Source organism: Phyllostomus hastatus, unplaced genomic scaffold (assembly GCF_019186645.2).
Source record: "Phyllostomus hastatus isolate PE091 unplaced genomic scaffold, TTU_PhHast_1.1 phas_contig_16, whole genome shotgun sequence".
Classification (NCBI taxonomy): domain Eukaryota; kingdom Metazoa; phylum Chordata; class Mammalia; order Chiroptera; family Phyllostomidae; genus Phyllostomus; species Phyllostomus hastatus.
In genome coordinates, this window is record NW_025333643.1 from 3,473,859 (window position 1) to 3,495,176 (window position 21,318).

The 21,318-nt window shown below is 39.6% G+C and overlaps 1 protein-coding gene and 1 pseudogene across 1 annotated transcript in view; one reads left to right on the top strand and one right to left on the bottom strand.

Moving 5' to 3' along the window:
* The first annotated feature begins 222 nt into the window (after positions 1 to 222).
* Positions 223 to 21,318, top strand: part of TAMM41 (TAM41 mitochondrial translocator assembly and maintenance homolog) — a 52,258-nt gene continuing 31,162 nt past the window's right edge. Inside the window, exons 1-4 of the mRNA XM_045832348.1 lie at positions 223 to 561; positions 3,049 to 3,231; positions 6,328 to 6,420; positions 16,200 to 16,350. Of these exons, the coding sequence (XP_045688304.1) occupies positions 427 to 561; positions 3,049 to 3,231; positions 6,328 to 6,420; positions 16,200 to 16,350 (562 nt within the window). The 5' untranslated portion in view covers positions 223 to 426. The remainder of the gene's footprint in view (positions 562 to 3,048; positions 3,232 to 6,327; positions 6,421 to 16,199; positions 16,351 to 21,318) is intronic.
* On the bottom strand, positions 12,170 to 12,284 carry LOC123814606 (annotated as a pseudogene).

Below are 21,318 nucleotides of genomic sequence, written 5' to 3' on the forward strand. Positions count from 1 at the left end.
AAAATGTGGTTTGAAGTGAGAACAAAAAAAGGATTCTCAAAAGCAATTCAATTAGCCAACACTCTTCTCCCACCAATATGTTCATCACAGTCCCAGGCTGCCAGCCTGACCTGCGCTCCTCCGACCACCAGGAGTCTCCACAAAGTCCTCGCGTCCTTACACATGGGCGAGGGCCTTCTCTTGCAGTTTTGTAACACAAGTGAGTGAGAGCTGTGCCGGGGATTGGTCGCTCACCGGCACGACTGTAACCTTAGTGTTTGCGGGTCTCACCGGTTATTATTTTTGTCTCCAGCGTTCTCCCTTTGGTGCCGGCCCCGGTCTTTCATCTCCCCACCCGTAACCGCATTCGCCGTATTTGTTCCCCGCCCCTCTGTCCTCTCCCCTGCCCTACCCTGCCAAGGGTCCCTGTCTCTGGGCCTCGGCCCCATGGCGCTGCAGGCGCTGCAAAGCTCGGGGGTGGCCTTCCGCAAGATCCTGTCTCATTTCCCCGAGGAGCTGAGCCTGGCTTTCGCCTATGGCTCCGGGGTGTACCGCCAGGCGGGGCCCAGTTCAAACCAGAAGGTGAGCCCGACCCGGGGCCAGCCCCACGCCGAGAATCGGCCTGTTCGACCGAGTTTTCATTTTGCCTTCAATCCCTTCAGAACCCTAGAGACGCGTGTCTGCTCTGCGCTCTCCACGTCTCAACTAGCAAAGTACAAACTGTATGAAAGTGTTCCTAGTATAACAACGTGAGCCTAGTTTTTAGGATAAGTAGGAGTCCACTTTCTTTTAGAGCAGGAGATGCAGTTATTAGGAGGGAAAAGCTGGTGCAAAGGCAAGGTGGTAGAAAGGAGAAGAAATATTTGCTAGGTGCTAGTTAAGGTTCTGAGCCTTGGGTGAGCATGGAATTCTCTGAGAAGCTTTAAAAATTACTGATGCCAGCCTTCCACCAATGGAGATTCTCATTGTATTGGTCTGGGGAAAGGCCTGGGCTTCAAGAATTTCGAAACCTTCCTAGGTGATTCTAATGCACAGCCGAGCTTGAGTGAGTGTCCACTGTAGGAGAAAATTAAAAATGATCTTCCTGACTTACGGGAGCTGAGGGACTGGTTGTAGGGCTAAGGCAGGTGCAGTGAACTTAACTAAGAGTAAAAATTAGTGAGTGGCCAGTGTGTATACCCATGCTCAGGACATTGAACAAGACTTTAGGATTAGGCATTGTTACTCTTCAGAGTTGGCTGAGCGCAACAGTGGTGAAGGTACAGTTTTCCTAGTGATGGAAGACTTTTTTCTGAAAATAAAGTTTGTTTCCAAGGTGAAGACAAGATTGAAGACAGCAGAAGAGTGAAAGGCAAATATTTTCCATTTAAAGGAAGCTATCAGTTACTTTTCTACCAGGGCTGTAGAGCTTTTGCTGAATTAATGTAAAAGGGGCAAAAGTCAAAATAGAGTTGGTTCTCTGCGTGTGCAACTTAGGTTCTGAACTGGATTTCTACTTACTGTAATTAATGCACAGCCTAATAGTTCATTGTCATCTGCAATAAATTAGGGAAATGGAAGTGTGCAGATTGCAGAAAGGCCTTCTGGATTTGAATACATGGCTGTGATCTGTCTGGCCATCTATACCGTTTGGATTTGCTGTTTCCTACCTACACTAGTTTTTAAGTAACACTAAACTGACAGCATATGAGAATTTATAGATTATAGATGTGTAAATTATAGGTTATTATAGGCTAGTCATTTTTCTAAATACCTTAATATAATTGTAAATTTTTTAAAAACATCCCTCCAAAATCTTAAGTATCACCAGTGATTTGTGGATCACGTTTGGGAAACTCAGAGCAGCCCTTGGCCTCCTGATTCTATAGCCACTTCTTCATATTTTCATGAAAATTTTCCTTTGAGCAAAGGTGGAATTCCCTCACAAGAAAAGATTCTTCTGCTTTCCCTCACCTTCATTTCCTTCAGGTTAACAGTCTTGTAGCTTCCAACGCCTGTCAGATCAGTCTCTGTACCTTTTAGTGCCTTACTATCTTTTCTTTTCTCACCCAGAATCTTGCAGTTAGCCTGCTGTGTGGTTTCCTGGCCTTTATTCTCTCCTCCCTCCAGTGAGTTCTGCAGGAAAATTTCTTTGCATGGCAACCAGAATCCCTCTCTAGTCTTATCTCCCACCACTCCCCTGCCTGCATTGTATTCCAGTGGTAGCACACAGAGCATGCCCAGCTCTCATGTCCAGAAGACTGTTTTCCTCCAATAGAACTCCCCTTCCCCGTGCTTCCCCTAATACTTCCACCAACTCTGCTTAACTCTTGCTCATTCTTCAAGACTCAGATTTATCAGAGTCTTGAAGAATGTAATTTTATAGGAAAATTTAGGCTTCCTGTTCTAACCCAGTTGTGAGTGAAATTAGTACATTTTGCATTCTTCTATCAAGTCCATCTACTGATAATTTGTCTGTCTTCCCCAGTAGTCTTTGAACTCTTTACCACTTCCTCAGGATCTATCAGATCTCATTATAGGTCTTCAGTGAGTATCTGGTGAATGACTGGAAGTTAAAATAACTTCCCTTTACGGAGTACTGATTAGGGTTCATCCGTATAGGGTCATTTCATCTGGAAGAGAAATGGAGCATTTCAGCAACACTTATATGAGAAGCAGCGTAGAAGAGTGGTCCAACACACAATTCGGAACCAGACTGTTTGCCACTCACTAGCTGTCCTTCAGCAAGGAATCTACTCTGTGCCTTGGTTTCCTTTCCTATAAATTGGAGTAGTAACGGTGCCTACCTGGTAGAACTGTTTCGAGGATAAAATGAGTTCCTGTGTGTATAATGTATAAAGTGGCTAGAAGAGTGTTGGCATGACAGTACACATTAAATAAGCATTGCTGTTGTTATGTGTATTGATAAAAACAAAGCTCAAATTTGTTCCAGAGACTTGCTTAAATTTCTGATGACAATCCTTGGTCTTTTATTAATCATAACAGCATAGAATTTTAGAGCTTTTCACTCTATCTGGGTGCCTTTCCAGGAATTAAAACTAAAATCATTCTCTTTTCTTCACCTTTCAGAATGCTATGCTGGACTTTGTGTTCACAGTAGATGACCCTTTTGCATGGCATTCAAAGAACCTGAAGAAAAATTGGAACCATTACTCTTTCCTAAAAGTTTTGGGGCCCAAGTTTATCACCACTATCCAGAATAATTATGGCGCCGGAGTTTACTACAATACATTGATCGTGTGTGATGGTAGGGTAAGTGACTTTGGGCTTTTGCCTTGACTTGGGTTGTTATTAACCTTTGTTACTAGAATACCAACTAGATACGTATATTTTTGCAGTCAGGAAATGTTCAGGCTCCTGCTGAATGAAGATGACCTAGTGTAATTGTCTTTTCTTTTTTTTTTTTTTGCCTTTGGCCAAGTGGTTCTCAAATTTCAATGTGCATCAGAGTTCTGTAGTATGCCTGTTGGACACAGATTGCTGGGCCCCACCCCAGGGTTTCTGATTCACGAGGTCTGGGGTAGGGTTTGAGGCTTTGCTTTTTTTTTTAATAAATTGAGATATAATTGCCATTTAACATTGTATTAATTTTAGGTGTATGACACTGATATATGTATATATTATGACATGATCACCATAATAAGTTTAGTTAGCATCCATCACCACACATAGTTTCAATTTTTTTCTTGTGATGAGAATTTTAAAGATTTATTATCTTAGCAATGAGGATTTGCACTTCTTTTTTTAAAAAAGACTTTCTTTATTTACTTTTAGAGAGGGGAAGGGAAGGAGAAAGAGAGGGAGAGAAATATCAATGTGTGGTTGCCTCTTGAGTACCCCCTACTGGGGACCTGGCCCACAACCCAGGCATGTGCCCTAGATTGGAAATTGCACCAACTACCCTTGGTTCACAACCCACACTCAGTCCACTGAGCTATACCAGCCAGGGCAGGGTTTGCATTTCTAACAAGCTTCCAAATAATGCTGCTGCTGGTCTGGAAAACATACTTTGAGAACCAGTGGTTTGGTCAGTGGGAGGAATAGGCAGGCCGATTAAGGATCAGAGTGGAATTAATCTTATCTATACAAGAGGCTGACACCCCCAAGAAGAATGTGGAAGTGAAGATATCATAGGTAGTTGGGAAGCATGTGGTGCCAGCAGGTGGGTGAAATTTGATGCTTACTGGTACTGGTAATGGTTGGAGAGTGTGTAAGATGCACAGATCCTGGCAGAAGGTTTTCTGACAGCAGGAACCTTGAACTGTCTTTTAATGAAGGGACCCAATCTCTAAGAGGGCTGCCAAGAACTTGGCAGGATCCCAGCCTAAGATGACCAATGGGGACTAAATCAAATGCCTCCTAGAGATGAGCGGAGGTAAGAACACAGGTGTCAAACAAGGCCCGAGGGCCAAATCTGGCCCTCCACCTTGTTTTACCCAGCCCCGCACTTTGTTTCTACCTGGCAGCAGCACCGCCAAGCTCCTTGCCCCTAGTTAAGGAGCAGTGACATTTATACAGTCCTAAAATTACATTTGGCCCTTTGAAGGCAACTGCTAGGCTGATGTGTTCCCTGGTGAAAATGAGTTTGACACTCCTGGCTAAGAATGACATACGGATTCTGCCAGCTGTGTTAACTCTGCTCAATGATGCTGATTGCTTAGAGGAGTCCTACTTTGATGTGTAGACAATCACCTGAGGAACAGATTCTGATTCAGTAGGTCTGGATTGGAGCCTGAGATTCTGTAATTTTTTTCAAGCTCCCAGGTGATGTTGATGTTATTTGTCAATGGACCACATTTTGAAGGCCGAGACGTTGAGTACTGACTGAGAAGGATTTTGAAGATCTATCTAACTTGGCAGGAATGAGTGCTGTGATTGATTGGTGGTATGTGCACAACCTTTGGGCCATATATTTACTTTTTTGGTTGAGGTCCAATGCTGCTCCACCTGCACTTTGCGGACGAAAAAACAAACAAGTTTCAGAGAGAAAAAATAACTTTCATAGGCTCATGCAGCTGGCTAGTTAGTGACAGGTGCCTGACTTCCAGGCCAGTGGTGTTTCTGTTAGCTCCCAGCTTTTATGTGCCTGCAGCAAGAAGGCTTTCTGCAGTGTTGTGACTAGAGTGGAGGGAAGGTTATTCAGCACAGTTTCCAATGTCCACTTAGTCATGCCAAACACGTAGCTTTGTTACTTCTTCATAATTAATACTATGCTGAGCCTATCTCTAATTAGTAGTTTCAAACAATGTTAAAAGCTCCAGTAACCAAATATTTGGACATGATTATATGCCAAAGGACCTGTACTTTTTAATTAAAGTTCTTTAGCTACTTTTCAGATATTTGCAGCCTGCAAAGGCCTTTGGGATACTGACGTTCAGCAAAGTGAGGCCAGAGATATTTGTTGAAACAAATGGGATTTTGTAACCTGGAACAGTTACAGTCAGGGTTTGTACAAATTATTGTTGCAAGAGCTTAACCATAATTCCATGTGTTCAGAACTGATAAAGAGGTTTTCTTTTTGGATGTTGCTTTGTAAGTATAAGAGTGTTTGGAATAGTCAATAGTGAAAGAGAAATGCACCATGTAAAGCAGCAGTCCCAAACTTTTTTGGTACCAGGGACTGGTTTCATGGAAGACAATTTTTCCAGACGAGGGTGGGCGTTGGTTTTGGGATGATTCAAGCACATCACATTCCAGCTCATGTCCTGCCATGTGGCCTATTCCTAACAGGCCCAGGCTGGTATCAGCCCATGGCCTGGAGGTTGGGGCCCCTGCTGTGAAGGATGTCAGTAAAGACCTAAACAACATTTCTTGTACTTTGTGATAAAATGAACATTGGAAAACCAGACTAAATTGAGGAACCTAGTTTTGTCTCTGCTACTAATGGTTCCACCTTAGGTGTATCATTTATTCACTCTGAACCTCGGGTTTCTTGTTTCTCAAATGGGAAGCATGACATTTATTATTGCTTCTCAAACTGTCTGTGCCGAAGGACCCATTTTTTATTTCTAACTCCTTGAGTACTGATACTAGACTGCTTCTAAGAGCCATTCTGCCTTTAACATCACAAGAGTCTAAGTTAAAATAGTGGTCACTTCACCTCAAATACCTGAAGGGACAAATCAGTATTGGAAACTTATCCTTTGTGGAAAATTTTGGTGGAGATGTGTGTTGTTGTTGTTTTTTTTTGTTGTTTTTTTTTTTGTTTTTTCACAAAGTAGGCATTTTGAGTGGCTTTGGAAATCAAGGTACTATTGTGACAGAAATGTATTACCTTATATTTTGTATCTGCATAAGCAACAATATGGTATTTTGCTTCTTTTTATGCCCATTTCTTTTCTTTTCCAGCTTATAAAATATGGGGTTATTAGCACTAGTATTTTGATTGAGGATCTCCTTAACTGGAATAACTTATACATCGCTGGACGACTCCAAAAACCGGTGAGTGTTTCCTTTGGCTGCCACAGTTAGGGATGTCTCTCCTCTCTGAACCTGGCCTTACTTTAATATTTGATTGCAATGAGATGGAACTCCAGGAAATAGAAGTGAGTTTTAGACTCCTTTTCCTGCCTAAAAATTCATTGCCAAACAATATCTAGATATTACCCATGCTGCTCCTGTCCTCTCTCCAAAGATGCTTCAGTTGTCTGGGTGGATCAGGCTCAGAGTTAGTCCTTTGGGCTGGAGAGGATGGCAGAGGAAATGCCTATTTCCTATTATATATATATTATATATAATAAATATATATATTATATATTTAGCCTATTATATATAAATAGGCCAATATATAGCCTATTTTCTGAGAAGGGGTCTTTTCATAGAACTATGTAACACAGTCACAGTTGCTAACCCCGCAGCAAGGGAAAAATTTCTTTGTGTTGTCAGAGGGTCTCAGGCCCCGGAAGAGAATAAATATATGGATGGTTCTCAAATGTCTCCCAAAAGAGTGACTCTGCTGTTCTTCTTTTTGTCAGTTATGGCAAAAAACTAGAGAGAGGTTTATACAATCTTAGCTTACTTGGTGGTGTCATAAAAATTTCTATTGATATATATTCATGCGGGGTCAGGATTCTCTTGCCTTGTATCTGGGCTTAAACTTTATTGGTGTATGTGGAATTATGCACCTGAAACCTATATAATTTAGTTAACCAGTGTCTCCCCAATAAGTTAAATAAAAAGGAAAATATATAAATAAAATTCCATGTAGAAAATAATAATGGTGTAGCTCATTAAAATGTTCAGAAACACTTGATAAGGGCAATAGTTACATGGAAATACCCATTTGTAAAAATTTGTGAGGCTATACCTGTTAGACTTGTATACTTTACTGTGTGTAATTTTTACTTCAGTAAAAACATTAAAGTTCAGAAACAATAGGCTTACCAAAATAATTTCCTATCTATCTAGATGAATTTCTCATTTCTAGTTTGGATAATTAGTAATGCTCATAATTAAGCAAATAAATGTAGTTGAAAATTTATAAATATTAATTTTCTTTCCAAGTTTTTTTTTTTAAATTTACAAAATATGTCACTTCACGGGAAGAATAATGAATGTGGAATGAGAATCTTCGGTTCTCATTCATTCCTGCCACTTGTTAGCTATTTATGTGAACGTGGGCAACTTGTTTTATCTTTCTGAACCTCTGGTAATTTATCTATAGAATGGGGACTGCAGTATTCACCCTGCCTGCTTCAAGAAGGTGTTGAAAAGTAGAAGCAGAATGGTGATGCTGGGAAGGAAACAGTGTTTTAGAATCAGACAGATCCATGGTTTGGGTCCCAGTCTGACTCCCCCAGCTGTGTGACCCTGTATCAGTGACTAATTCTCCCTGAGCCTTGGAACATCATCATCCATTGATGAGGCTGATCATACTGACCTCAAAGACAAACCTAGATCTAAAATGCCTGGTACTTAGTAGACACTCAGGAAATGAATATTCACTTTCTTTTGTCCTTGCCCATCTTAAAGTTACTTTGAGATAAAATGAGGTACTCAGTGTGGAAATGTTGTTATCCTCTGTGCTGTGCTTTGTGCTTGGAATGTTTCTTTTTTTTTTTTTAAGACTTTAGAAAACTGAAAACACCATGAAATCTCAGACTATAAGCACTGGAAATGACCTCAGATTTTATGTAAATGTCATATATCCTGATAAAATAAAAGCAATTCAAGACAAGTAATAGCAGCTACATTTATATCATGCAAAATGCCATTTCTCAGCTAATTTGGAGAAAAAAAATGTTATTGATAACAATGACTATCTCTCAGGCTTATTAAGCTTCTAGCACAAGAAAATTAGGATAGCTTAAAAAAAATTATTTGAGCCCTGGCTGGTGTGGCTCAGTTGGTTGGAACATCATCCCATAACTGAAGATTGCAGGTTCGATTCCTGGTCAGAGCAAATACCTACTTTGTGGGCTTGACCCCTGGTCTGGATGCTTACAATCTCTGGTCCAGGCACAGATGTGAGACAACAAACAGATTTTTTTTCTCTTTCCCTTCCTCTCTCTAAAAGCAATGAAAAAATGTCCTTGGGTGAGGATTAACAAAAAAATCATTCAAAGTGTTGACCGTACACATGGTAGGAAAAAAGCGTAAATGGGTGAATTAACTCCACACATTCCTGCTCTTAGTTTCCTTCTCTACTAGAAAGACTCTTAACCATTCTCAAGATAATTCGTTTTTTAATAAGGTTTTTTAAAATTTATTTTTAGAGAGAGGGGAAGGGAGGGAGAAAGAGAGGGAGAGAAACATTGATGCATAAGAGAAACTTGGACCATTTGCCTCTTGCACATGTGTCAGCCAGGGACCAGGGTTCGCCAGAGACCCAGGCATGTGCTCTGACTAGGAATCTTTCGCTCTTGCAGACCCTAAGCCATGCCCATCAGAGCTAAAGATAACTTTCTTTAGACAAACTATTTTTACCTCTAGGTGGCAGCAAATATTAATCAAACAAGAATGGGTACATGTTGTAGGAAGGAATTATAAGAATATGAATGTGAATTCTTTGTTTTTATGTGTTTGAAAAGGAGTTACATTAAATGATACTGTCTAAAGCTCTAAAATTATCTTTCATATTGCAATTAGAATTTCTTAATCACTAGCAATTTGTTTAAAATATACAGAGAGTATGGAAACTCTAGTTTCCATTCAGTTTTGCTGTGAATCTAAAACTGCTGTAGAAAATAAAGTTTATTAATAAAAAAGAGAGGATACTAAATGAGTACCTTGCTTTAAAAGGTGGACGTTTCTGGAACATGTTGAATATAAATTAAATTTCTATCATATTGGGTTGGCCAAAAAGTTCATTTGTTTTTTCTTCTGTAATATGGCTCTAGTAGCACTTAGTTGTCTTTAATTTCATTCGAAACAATTTTGTTAGATTGTATTGTGACAGCTGTCATATCAGTGTGCATTTTTAAAAAACATCAAAATTGGTGAATTTTTGTGTAGCCATTTTAATATTGAAGATGGAAGAAATATGCAACATTTTCAGCATTTTATGCTTTATTATTATTAGGTGAAAATAGCACTGGCTGGTATAGATTGTGTGTGGGCCTGTGAACCAAAGGGTCGCTGGTTCAATTACCAGTCAGGGCACATGCCTGGGTTGTGGGCCTGGTCCCCAGTTGTGGACATGTGAGGGGCAGCCACACATTGATGTTTCTCTCCCTCTCTTTCTCTTCCCTTCCCCTCTCTCTAAATAAATAAATAAAATCTTTAAAAAAAGGAAAGGTAAAAATACAACAAATGCAAAAACAGATTTGTGCAGTGTATGGAGAAAGTACTATGATTGATTGAATATGTCAAAAGTGGCTTGCAAATTTTTATGCTGGAGATTTCTTGCTAGATGATGCTCCACAGTCAGGTAGACCACTTGAAGTTGATAGTGATTGAATCAAGACATTAATTGAGAACAATCAATATTATATACCATGATAGAGATAGCTGATACATGCAAAATATCCAAGTCAATAAAGTTATTGGTGAAAATTTAAAATGTATCTTTTATTTTATTGAAAAAACTAAGTGGACTTTTGGCCAACCCAATACTTTACTATTAACTTACTTCATAATTGAGGAGATAACCCATTTTTATTTTTAGTGCAGCCTTAAGTTTCTGAGTCATTTACCAAGTCATTCTCCAAGTAAAGAACAATAAAATGTAAAATAGTTAATAGAACCTATGGCTAATCATTTTTTAAGTCAAAAGAATTCCAAAGTAACATTAATAGTCATTTCCCTAATTTATTTAACATAAGTTTGGATTTTTGCATTTCATATTTAGTATATAACAGCTTTATTGAGATATCATTCACATACCATACAATTCAACCATTTAAGGTGTACAATCAATGGTTTTTAGCATAGTCACAGTTTTGCACCCTTCATCACATTGTAGCTATTGATTTACTTTTTGTAAAGAGAAAAGAAAAATCCCAGCAGTAGAATAGATCCCTGACTGGAGATGGAAAACCTGGCTTACCAGTCGGGGCTCTGCCCAGCTGTGAACAAATCTTTGGGCCTCTAGTCTTTGAAATGCAAAGATTGAGCCTTTCATTTACTTATTTAAAAGACCACTGAGTTTCTTCTCTGTGTATGTCAAAGGAATTTAAAAAGGAAAAAAAAACCCACCACACTGGTATCTTGGGAGAGGCCATAGTCCAACAGGTGATTAATAAGGTTTCACCCAGCTCAGTGTTTCTTCTCGGCCCGCAGGCAATGGCCATTTAGAAAACTTAGCCTTTTTGGCCATTTGAAGTGAAAAACTTCCATGGGAAGGGTCATTTGCTTCGTGGTTGGGTGCTTGAACACTAGATTGGGCTGTGTTCTTTGTGACCGTAACTTCACTGTTTGCTATCCAAGTACTGAGGAGACCACATGTGACTTTCTCTTTTTTTCTATCTTGAAAGATACTCACAAATCTCTCGAGTTGGGCTTTTGAAAGTCCCTTCAAGTGCTGCCCCTTCCTCTCTCCAGTAAAGATTTTCTCCTTGGCAGTAGTGCTAATGCTATCTGTGCGGTTCAGATGGGGCCATTTCCAGTAAGATACAAACAGCTATTCACACATCTGAGGGCTTTCTTTTTTCCCAGGCCTCTCTGGCAGTGTCCCAGGAGTTCACTGGCTTTTCACTCTGAACAACAAATAACAGTGCTGCTGAGACAAGTTTCTAGTTCACCTTACACTGGAGAACCAGATCAGCACAGTAGCAGACTCTTCTGAACTGACATTTTTCCTTTGAGTAAGGATGCTTTTATTTACACTCTCTTACCCTTAAATAGCAAACAGCCTGCTTTTTTTTATAAACTAAGTAGAACAATTTTCTTAGAGAATAAGTGGTATCATGTTAACTAGGAAACTTTCCTCAAACTTACCCTTTTCTTTGTAACTTTGATTTGTTAGCATCTCAAAATAGCTTCTGTTTTCATGGAGTTTCTGTAAAAGCTACCAAAAAAAAAAAAAGAGAGAGAGGAGAAGAATTACTGAACAGGACCTGGTGAATGAGAAGGAAGAGTAAGAATGGAAGTAAGACTTTATAGACTTTTGGAAAGAGCTCTGAACGAATCAGGGACCTGGATCTTCATTTGTTCTGTCAATATTTCTCATGGAGAAATCTTTTAATCCTCTGGGCCTTACTTTCCCCATGAGTAAGATGAGGAGGTTACCTTCCTACATCTGTGATTCTATATGGAATACAAAGTTTGGGAAAGTTATTCAAGAAATAAATATGGGAGTTATTATTAGGACCTTAACATTTGTTTTAATCATCTGTAAAGAAAGGAAGTTAACCAGAGCAGATCCCTAACTAATGCATGAGAATAATCCAAATCATTTAGAGGTGGATTTGCCAAGTATAAGGGTGTTACTCTGATTTTGCCATCAACTCATTATGCAACCTCGGGCAAGTCTTGCCGCTGGGCTGCTTCTTGGTTTTACTTTCTGCAGATGATTGCAATAATGCTAAATTCCCCCAAGTGCAGAAAGGCTTAATTAAGTGTTGTTAAGTCCTTGTAATTACAAGGGAGGAGGTGGTAGTATTAAATAAAGTGACTTACCTAACATATGAGAAGTTTTTATGTTATAAATATTCCCTTAGTAAAAAAAGTAGAGACAAAAGGTAAAAAGATAGAATAAGGTTCTTAAGCCTGATTTATAAAATAGTTATGTTTTATGATACTGCTTTTTACAATTAATTTTTAAAAAAGAAACTATACTTTGAGATATACATCAGTCTCTTGTTGTCTAATAAAATTTTAATTTGGAGTTTCTACACTTGATCTTAGCCAAAAGGCCGAGAAGCGATAATTTTTTGGAGTTTCTTATATGTATGTGCCTTTTATGTACTATTGTAATTTTATCAGAAATTATCTCTATTCAGACCTGGCAGACTTTTGAACAAGATGAAGGCATAGGTAAATATGCTTAGCTTCCTTGCACAACCAAAAGAACAACAACAAATTTAAAAACCAAAAATAACCAGAACTCCCAGAAAATCCAACTGTATGGAAGTCTGACAAACAAGGAGTTAAAGAAAAAACATTCATTCAGACTGGTAGGAGGGACAGAGAGGATGCCCAGCAAGGCGGTGAATAGCAGACAGGGCAGTCCCACATTCATGCACAGATAAACCAGGAGGAACAACTGTGGAGTGAGACAGACTGCACAACCCAGGGTTTCAGATCCAGGAAATAAAGCCTTCAAACCTCTGGCTGTAAAAATCTGTAGGGGTTGTGGCAGTGGGAGAAACTGCCAGCCTCACAGAAAAGTTTATTAGAGAGAACCACAGAGTCCTAGAATATACACAAACCCAACCACCCTGGAATCAGCGCCAGAACGGCCCAATTTGCTTGTGGGTACTGGGGGAAGTGACTGAAAGTGGGATGAGAGCTGAGCAAGCGGTATTATTCCCTCTTGGGTTCCTCACCCACGGACAGTGCCACAATGCAGCAAAGAGAGTTGCCCTGTCCTGCTGAATTCCTAAGGCCCTGCCCCCTACAACATAACAGGTGTGCTGAGACAAAAAAAATATGGCCCAAATGAAAGAACAGATCAAAACTCCAGAAAAAGAACTAAGCGATGAGGAGATAGACAACCTATCAGATACAAAGTTCAAAACACTGGTAATCAGGATGCTCATAGAAGTGGTTGGGGTTGGTTGCAAAATGAGGGAACAAATGAAGGCTACCCAAAGTGAAATAAAGCAAACTATACAGGGAACCAATAGTGAAGGAAGAAAACTGGCACTCGAATCAACAATCTGGAACAAAAGGAAATAAACATCCAACTGGAACAGAATGAAGAAACAAAAATTCAAAAAAATGAGGAGAGGCTGAGGAACCTCTGGGACAACTATAAATGTTCCAATATCTGAATCATAGGGGTGCCAGAAGGAAAAGAACAAGAGCAATAAGTCAAAAACTTATTTAAACAAATAATGAAGGAAAACTTCCCCAATCTCGTGAAGGAAATAGACTTCCAGGAAGTCCAGGAAGCCCAGAGAGTCCCAAAGAAATTGGACCCAAAGAGGAACACCAAAGTGCATCATCAAGTTATCCAAGATTAAAGATAAAGAGAGAATCTTAAAAGCAGCAGAAGGAAAGGAGACAATTACCCACCAAGGAGTTCCTATAAGACTGTCATCTGATTTCTCAAAAGAGACCTTGAAGGCAAGAAGGGGCTGGAAAGAAGTATTCCAAGTCATGAAAGGCAAGGACCTACATCCCAGATTACTCTATCCAGCAAAGCTATCATTTAGAATGGAAGGGCAGATAAAGTGCTTCCCAGATAAGCTAAAGTTAAAGGAGTTCATCACTGCCAAGCCCTTATTATGTGAAATGTTAAAGGGACTTATCTAAGAAAAAGAAGATAAAAAATTATGAACGGTTAAATGACAACAAACTCAGAACTATCAACAATTGAACCTAAAACAAAAACTAAGCAAACAACTAGAACAGGAACAGAATCACAGAAATGGAGATTACATGGAGGGTTTTCAGTGGTGGGGGAGGAAGGGAAAGAGTGTGAGGGAGAAGATACAGGGAATAAGGAGCATAATTGGTAGGCATAAAGTAGATAGAGAGAAGTTAAAAATGATATAGGAAACAGAGAAGTCAAAGAATTATACGTATGACCCATGGACATGAGCTAAGGGTGGGGGGAAAAGCTGGAGGGTTGGGGTGGAGGGGGGGAAATTAGGAAAACTATTAGCATAATCAATAAAATATACTTTAAAAAACTATGAACAGTAAAATGACAACACACTCACAGCTATGAACAACTGAACCTCTAAACACACACACACACCCCAAACTAAGCAAATAACTGAACAGGGACAGAAACACAGAAATGGAGATTGCATGGAGGGTTATTAGTGGGGAGGGGGAAAATGGGGAGGAAGGTACAGGGAATAAGAAGCACAAATGGTAGGTACAAAATAGACAGGGGGAGGTTAAGAATAGCACAGGAAATGGAGAAGCCAAAGAACTTAAATGTACACCCATGAACATGAACTAACAGCAGGGAGTTGCAGGGTTGAAGGTAATAAAGGGGAGAAAAAATGAGACAACTATAATAGCATAATCAATGAAATATAGTTTAAAAATTACCTCTATTGGACAAATAAAAGGCAATTTAAGCCCTGTTTTCTAGAATAGGAGGAAAATTTGATGGTGGCACTAAATGGTTTAGAGATGGTGGATACATTTGAGATTTCTGGAGGGTTTTTTTTTAAGATTTTATTTATTTATTTTTAGAGAGAGAAGGGATGGAGAAAGAGACAGAGAGAAACATCAATGTGCAGTTGCTGGGGGCCGTGGCCTGCAACCCAGGCATGTACCCTGGCTGGGGATCGAACCTGCAATGCTTTGGTTCGCAGCCCACCCTCAATCCACTGAGCTACGCTAGCCAGGGCAATTTCTGGAGTTCTTATCAGGGACTTATAGAAAATCAGTAGAAGGAGCATGATGGTTTTAAAAAATTATGGCAAGAGTGTAAATTGGCACAACTATTCCAAAGAACAATTGGGCAGTTCTAAGTATATACCTTAGAGCCATGGTTCTCATAACGTGGCCCTTGGACCAGCAGCACAGACGTTACCTCGGAACTTGTTAGAAATGTACATTTTCAGGTCGTATCCAGACCTTCTGAATCAGAAATGCTGGAGAATGGCCTCAAAATATGTGTTTTAACAAGCTCTTTAGGGGATTCTGGTGCTTGCTAAAAGTGAGAACCTCTGTCCTAGAGAAATTCTTTCAGTAGGCACCAAGAAACACATACGGAATCTTACTTCAGCTAAGGGTTCATGTGTAATATCTCATTTAATCTTCCCAGCAACCTATAAGTTTGATTCTGTTATTAACCTCATTTTACTGATAGCGCATTATGCCCATAATCACAGAACTAGTAAGAGGTAGAGCTGGGACTTGAACACATTCTCTTAACTACAGTGCAGTCTTTAAAACCTAGAATCTCTGAACAGACTATCGCAATTTATCTTTTCTTGAACTTGGGAAAAGTCAAGGACAGCAGCCTCTGCTGTATATTCAGGAGAAGTATTTTATTGATCAAAGCATTCACTAGTATGTTAGGCACTTTACTATCTCACTCAATCTTTGTAACAATTCTTTGATGCATGTCTGTTATCCCTATTTTATAGATGACAAGTTTAGTAATTTGCCCAAACTCACACAGCTAGTAAATACCTGGACTTGAGCCCATGCCTATACCCCGAACCCATGCCCTTTCTACTGTAGCTAATTTTCTTTCCTTTTTCCTTAGTCAAGTTCAAAATCAGTTCAAAATAGAGTGTGAACTACTCGGGTTATATATGGGTAATAGAACAGTTGAATTCTAAATAAAGAATTAAAATTTTGCCTTTGTCCATCATAAAATTAAGTGAACAATGAGATTATAAAATAAAAATTAAATTTCCAAAAGGACATTTATTCCATTTCTACCGACTTCTTTTTAAAACCTCATTTCAGAGATTTATTTATTTATTTTTACTTTTTTCCTGTGTCATGATCTCTCTGATTTGGCATAAAACAGGAGGTTCTGGGATTGCTTATTAGAATAATTGTTATTTTGTGTCAACTGGCCTAGTATTCCAAGATCTTCAGGGCTAAGTTTGGGACAGTTTCATTGCACGTTCTGTTATAAACACCTTAGGCTGAGCAATACTCTTCTGGGATTTTTCTTCTGAATATTCTCCTTTTTTCAGGTGAAAATCGTAGCAATGAATGAGAATGTCATTCTCAGATCAGCCCTCGATAAAAATCTGAGAAGTGCTGTGACTGCTGCTTTCCTCATGCTCCCCGAAAGCTTTTCTGAAGAAGACCTCTTTATAGAGATTGCCAGACTCTCCTATTCAGGTTAGTACGTTTGGTTCCCAAATTTTCTGCAAGAAGATTTGTTGTTTGAAGACTGTACAAACATCCCACTCCTCACTCTACAGAGGAGCTGTAGCAACCTTAGTTCCCAAACCCATCACTTCCTGTGTAGGTTACTGCAAAACTCCAGTGATTTGCCTCCTTGCCTCCAAAGTCTCTTCCTTTCCACATCCAAACATGAATTACCCCAGGGTAATCCTTTTGCTGTTGTTGTTTATTTTTATTTTGAAACAATTTCAAACTTACAGAAAAATTTCAGTAATACAGAAGACCCATGTATCCTCTGCCCAGATTTACTAATTTTAACATTTCACCACATTTGTTTCTCTGTACCAGTGGTTTTCAAACTTTACTGTGGAATCCCCTGGAGTGCTTGTTAAAATAGACTACTGGGCCCACTCCTGGTAGCTGCTTTTTAGTAGGTCTGGGATAGGGCCCAAGATTGTATATTTCTAACAAGTTCCTGGGTAATGCTAATGTTTCTTCAGGGATCCCACTTTGAGAACCACTGCTCTCTCTGTATGTGTAAGTACACTGTATTATGTATTTTTTATGAATTATTTAAGAGTATGCCACATATCATGTTCCCTTTAGGCCAAATACTTCCACTATGTGTTTCCAAAGAACAAGGACATTCTGTTACATAACCACGGTACAATTTTCAAATTCAGGAAATTTAACACCAATTCAGTACTTTTATCAAAGTGATAATCCATATTCCAAGTGTTGTCAGTTGTCCCAATAATGTCCTCCATGGTGTTTTTTCCCCTCCAGTACATAATCCAGTGAAGGATCATATATTGTATTGAGATGGATCATATATTATATTGAGATGTCTTGTCTCTTTTATTTTTTAATCTGGAATACTTCCTCAGCCATTCTTTGTCTTATATGACATTCACACTTTTGAAGTCTACCAGTGATGTTTATGCCCCGATAAGCAGTTTTTCCTCACTTTTAAACTTTTAAACAATTTAGAGAGACATTTGAGGTATTTGTTTCTTTTTTTTAAAAGGACTTTATTTATTTATTTTTTGAGAGAGGGGAAAGCAGGGAGAAAGATTGGGAGAGAAACATCAGTATGTGGTTGCCTCTCTCATGCCCCCAACCAGGTGCTTGGCCTGCAACCCAGGCATTTGCCCTGACTGGGAATCGAACTGACAACCCTTGAGTTTGCAGGCCAGCACTCAATCCACTGAGCCACACCAGCCAGGGCTCAATATCCTGCTTCTCATCAAACTGTTCCTCCTAGGTCAAGCATCCATTCATGATTCTTGTTCAAACCCATCTTTTTACTATAATGGTTACAAAGTGGTAACTTTCCAACTCTACCTCTTTCTCCACATTAAGAGAAAGCTTCCCCTTCTTCCCTATGTATTTATTTATTTATTTATCTAAATATTAGCTTCCTTTCCCTTTCACTTAACCAGCTGTGTTTCTCAGAGATGTCAGGGGCCCCTTCAGAGGCCAAGGGGAAAGCCCAGAGGATAGAGCCCTGGTCCCTTGCCCCAGCTGTTACCAGAGGAGTACCACACTTATCTCTCTATTGTATTGAGGAGCTATATAAAATTTCATTTACAAAAAAGTAGTCTTCTGCTTTAAAAATAGTTTGAAAACCACTATCTTAAGTAAATATCCTCTTTTCCAACTTTTAATTCAAAAAATTATGCTCAAAATGTTGCAAAAGCAGTTTGGTAATTTTTTGAATCCTTGTACAGATAAGATTTCATGGAAATGCAATGCTGAAAGAGACCTTAAAAGTCTTATTCTTATATGTTTTTCCCAAAATGTGTCCAGCATGACCACAGCTATAACTGCAACACTGTGGAGAAAGGAAGTCTTTGGTTGCTTCCAGTTGCGCGGGGGCAGCTCCCCTGCTGTTCAACAAAAGGTGGGGCAGGGGCAGAGAGTGGTGTGGCTGCGTACCCCCGGATGAACAGGTTTACAAGCAGCATGTAGGGAATGGGGTCACTTTGTTAGGGAATTCCCCCACCTTGCTCCCTGTGAGGAAGATGGACCAGAAGCCTTTCACTGATTTTGTGGAAGAAAATGCAGAACCATTCTCTACTTTGCCTGCACCACAACTACTTTTCAGTGTTTTCCCATGTCGTCAACATCAGCATGGGGTTAGGCAGCTTCTAGGAGTTTTCTGTAAATTCTGAACATTGACTAGAGAAGTTTATCGATGACATAACTGCTTTTCTCTGTTAGCAGACTTCAAGTTAGCATTCAGGTTGCTATCAGTCTTTAGCTGATTTTTCCTTTCCCTCCTGGAAGGATCATGTTTTTATTCTCCTGGTTTCTCCTGTGCTAGGAGACATATCTAAATTGTTCAGTGACTATTTTCTGACTCATAACAGTATCTTTTATAACATTTATTAATGTCTGCCATATAGCAGCTCTGTACCAGACACAGAGAAGTAGGTAGGTGGGCATGTAGATAGTTAATTTATTCCACATTGAATCCTCACACAATAGCCCTATTTGTTTAACAAATATTTATCTTTCCATGTGCCACACATTTTGTGCTAGGCCCTCGGTATACTCTAGTGAGCATGACATGAGTGAAATATTTCATGGAGTTTATGTTCTTTTAAGAGAGAAAGAGAGACAATAAAGAATCAATAAGGTAATTTCAGATAGTGGTTAAAAGCTATGAAGAGAAGAAAATGAATCAGGTTGAGGGTGGGGCTGTCTTCACAACAGACAGTCAGTGGTGACAGCTAAGCTGAGCCCTGGGTCGTGACAAAGGCGGCCCTGGACTGTTGGGAGAAAGGCACTCAGGAGGGGAGTCAAGAATCCAGTTTCAGATCTTGGTGTGTCTGACTCCAGCTGTCTCAGTTTCCAGGCACTCCCATTTCTATGTAGTTTGGTCTTATTTTCTTGCCATTATATTATTTATTGCTTAACCCAGATTTGGATCTGAGAGTTTGGCCAAGTATTCCACAATACTCATCTCAGTGAGGTTGGCTTCTTACTGCAAAACTTAGGATACGCTACTTGGCAAATCCTCTCCAGAGGGAACTGCTTACAACTCTCTGCAGGCACTAGCTTATGAATGAGACACTTTCCAAAAAGTCTTCAACATAATACATATGATGGTTGTTCCTAAGCCAGGACACAGTATAATTCATGATTACCTTCTCTATAATATGCTGGAATTGGGCTAGAACAGTGAGGATCAGGAAGGATCCTGGCCCTGCAGGTGTCTTTCATAGGTATGAAATCTGCCCAAGGCGATGTGTTGAAAGGCAAGTTCCTCCTCCTGCCTTTCCTAGGTTTCTGAGAACCCAGTATCCTTGAACAGATCCAGTTCTGTCCCTTTGGCAAACCACCCAAACCTCCCAAGCCTCTGAATATTCCAAACTTTAAAATACTTACCAATCCTGTTTTATTTACAACTTTGACATTTATTTTTCACCTGCTTCCAGTTGAGAGATAATATGTTGTCTCTAACTTGTGAAGTTCCACATTTCTCCCTGGAAGGGATAGGGGGAGGTGGGCCAGAAAAAAACAGTGTTTCTCCATGTTATTGGCCAAGTTCCTGCCAGTAATTACTGGCAGAGGCAAGATCTATCAGTCTTACTAGTGGTAATAATAGCCCCTATGTTTAACATAGTATTTAAGGATCACTTTGACTGCCCCAGGTCAGTATTTATGGCATTTTTGTTGTACATGATGGTGAGAAAGGAGTAGGTGGGAGATGGCAGAGGAGAAAGCTTTCTACTCCTTCAGTTATTCTTAGAACTCAGCATTTAAGTGAATAGAAAAGGAAAACCAAATAAACTTTAAAGTTCACCTTGAACTTTCTTATGTAAGTACAAACTGTTAAAAGGACTAAATTTAGGTAATGATCCTGGTTTCACATTTATCAAGCAAATCAGCATTTCATACCTTATAAAGAACTTCAGATACAATTTTTGCTTTAAAGAACTTCACATTAATCAACATATGCAGCCATAGTGAGTCAGTGGTTGACTTACAAAATAACACATGTAAGAAAAGGAAAGGGAGTGTGTGAAGGAACATGGCTTGTTTAGGAAAGAAGGAGTAGACTGATGTGACTTGAAGTCCAAGGCTTAGGACAGGAGTAAGTAGCATTTATTATTTTGTGCCAGGAATGATTCTCAATACTTTTGATCTAGTAACTAGTTTAATCTTCACAACAACCCTTTGATTTGGGAGCTGTATTATTGACAGATTCTATAGAAAACTGAGGCCCAGATCTGTCCAAGGTCAGTTGTCTGGTAAGTTAGTAGGTATTAGAGCTGAAACTTTAGCCCGCACTCCTAACCATTTACTTTCATTGCTTCTCTGATACTTTGGAGAAGAGGTTTAGACCCATGTCAGGTTGGGCAGGGCATCGAATAAAAGTGAAAAAAAAAATAGAATTTGACAAGCTGTACACAACTAGGAGCTATAGAAGTTTTCAGGCATTGCAAGATAGTCTGAGATTTGTTGCTGTGAAAAGATCATTTTGCCACCGCTGTGCAAGAGAAAGGGAAACTAAAAACGGAAAAGTTTAATTTATTCGGCAAATAATTACAAGAGTCTCCTATGTCAAACACTCTTCTAAACTCTGGAGATGAAGGAAGTCAATAAGGCAGTCATTGCTCCTGCCCTCATGGGTCTTTCATTCCAGTTGAAAAGTCAGGCAGCAAACAGTGGCAGCACTAGAACAGGGGAAGAAGGTGGACATGGCCTCTGGGAAGGCCTCTCTAGGAAGTGACACTTGAACTGAGTTCTAACACATGAGGACCCGTGAGGAGAGCCCAGATAACAGCTGTCCTGGCAGAGAGGAACCTGCTGGGAGTACAGTTAGGACAGTGTCTGTGTTTGGTTGCCCTTGTGTCCTCAGTCTCTGAAACACTGTGCGGCACATAGTAGGTACTCTGTACATATTTGCTGGGTGGATGGACAGGAAGACCAGTGATTGTGAGTGATGACGAG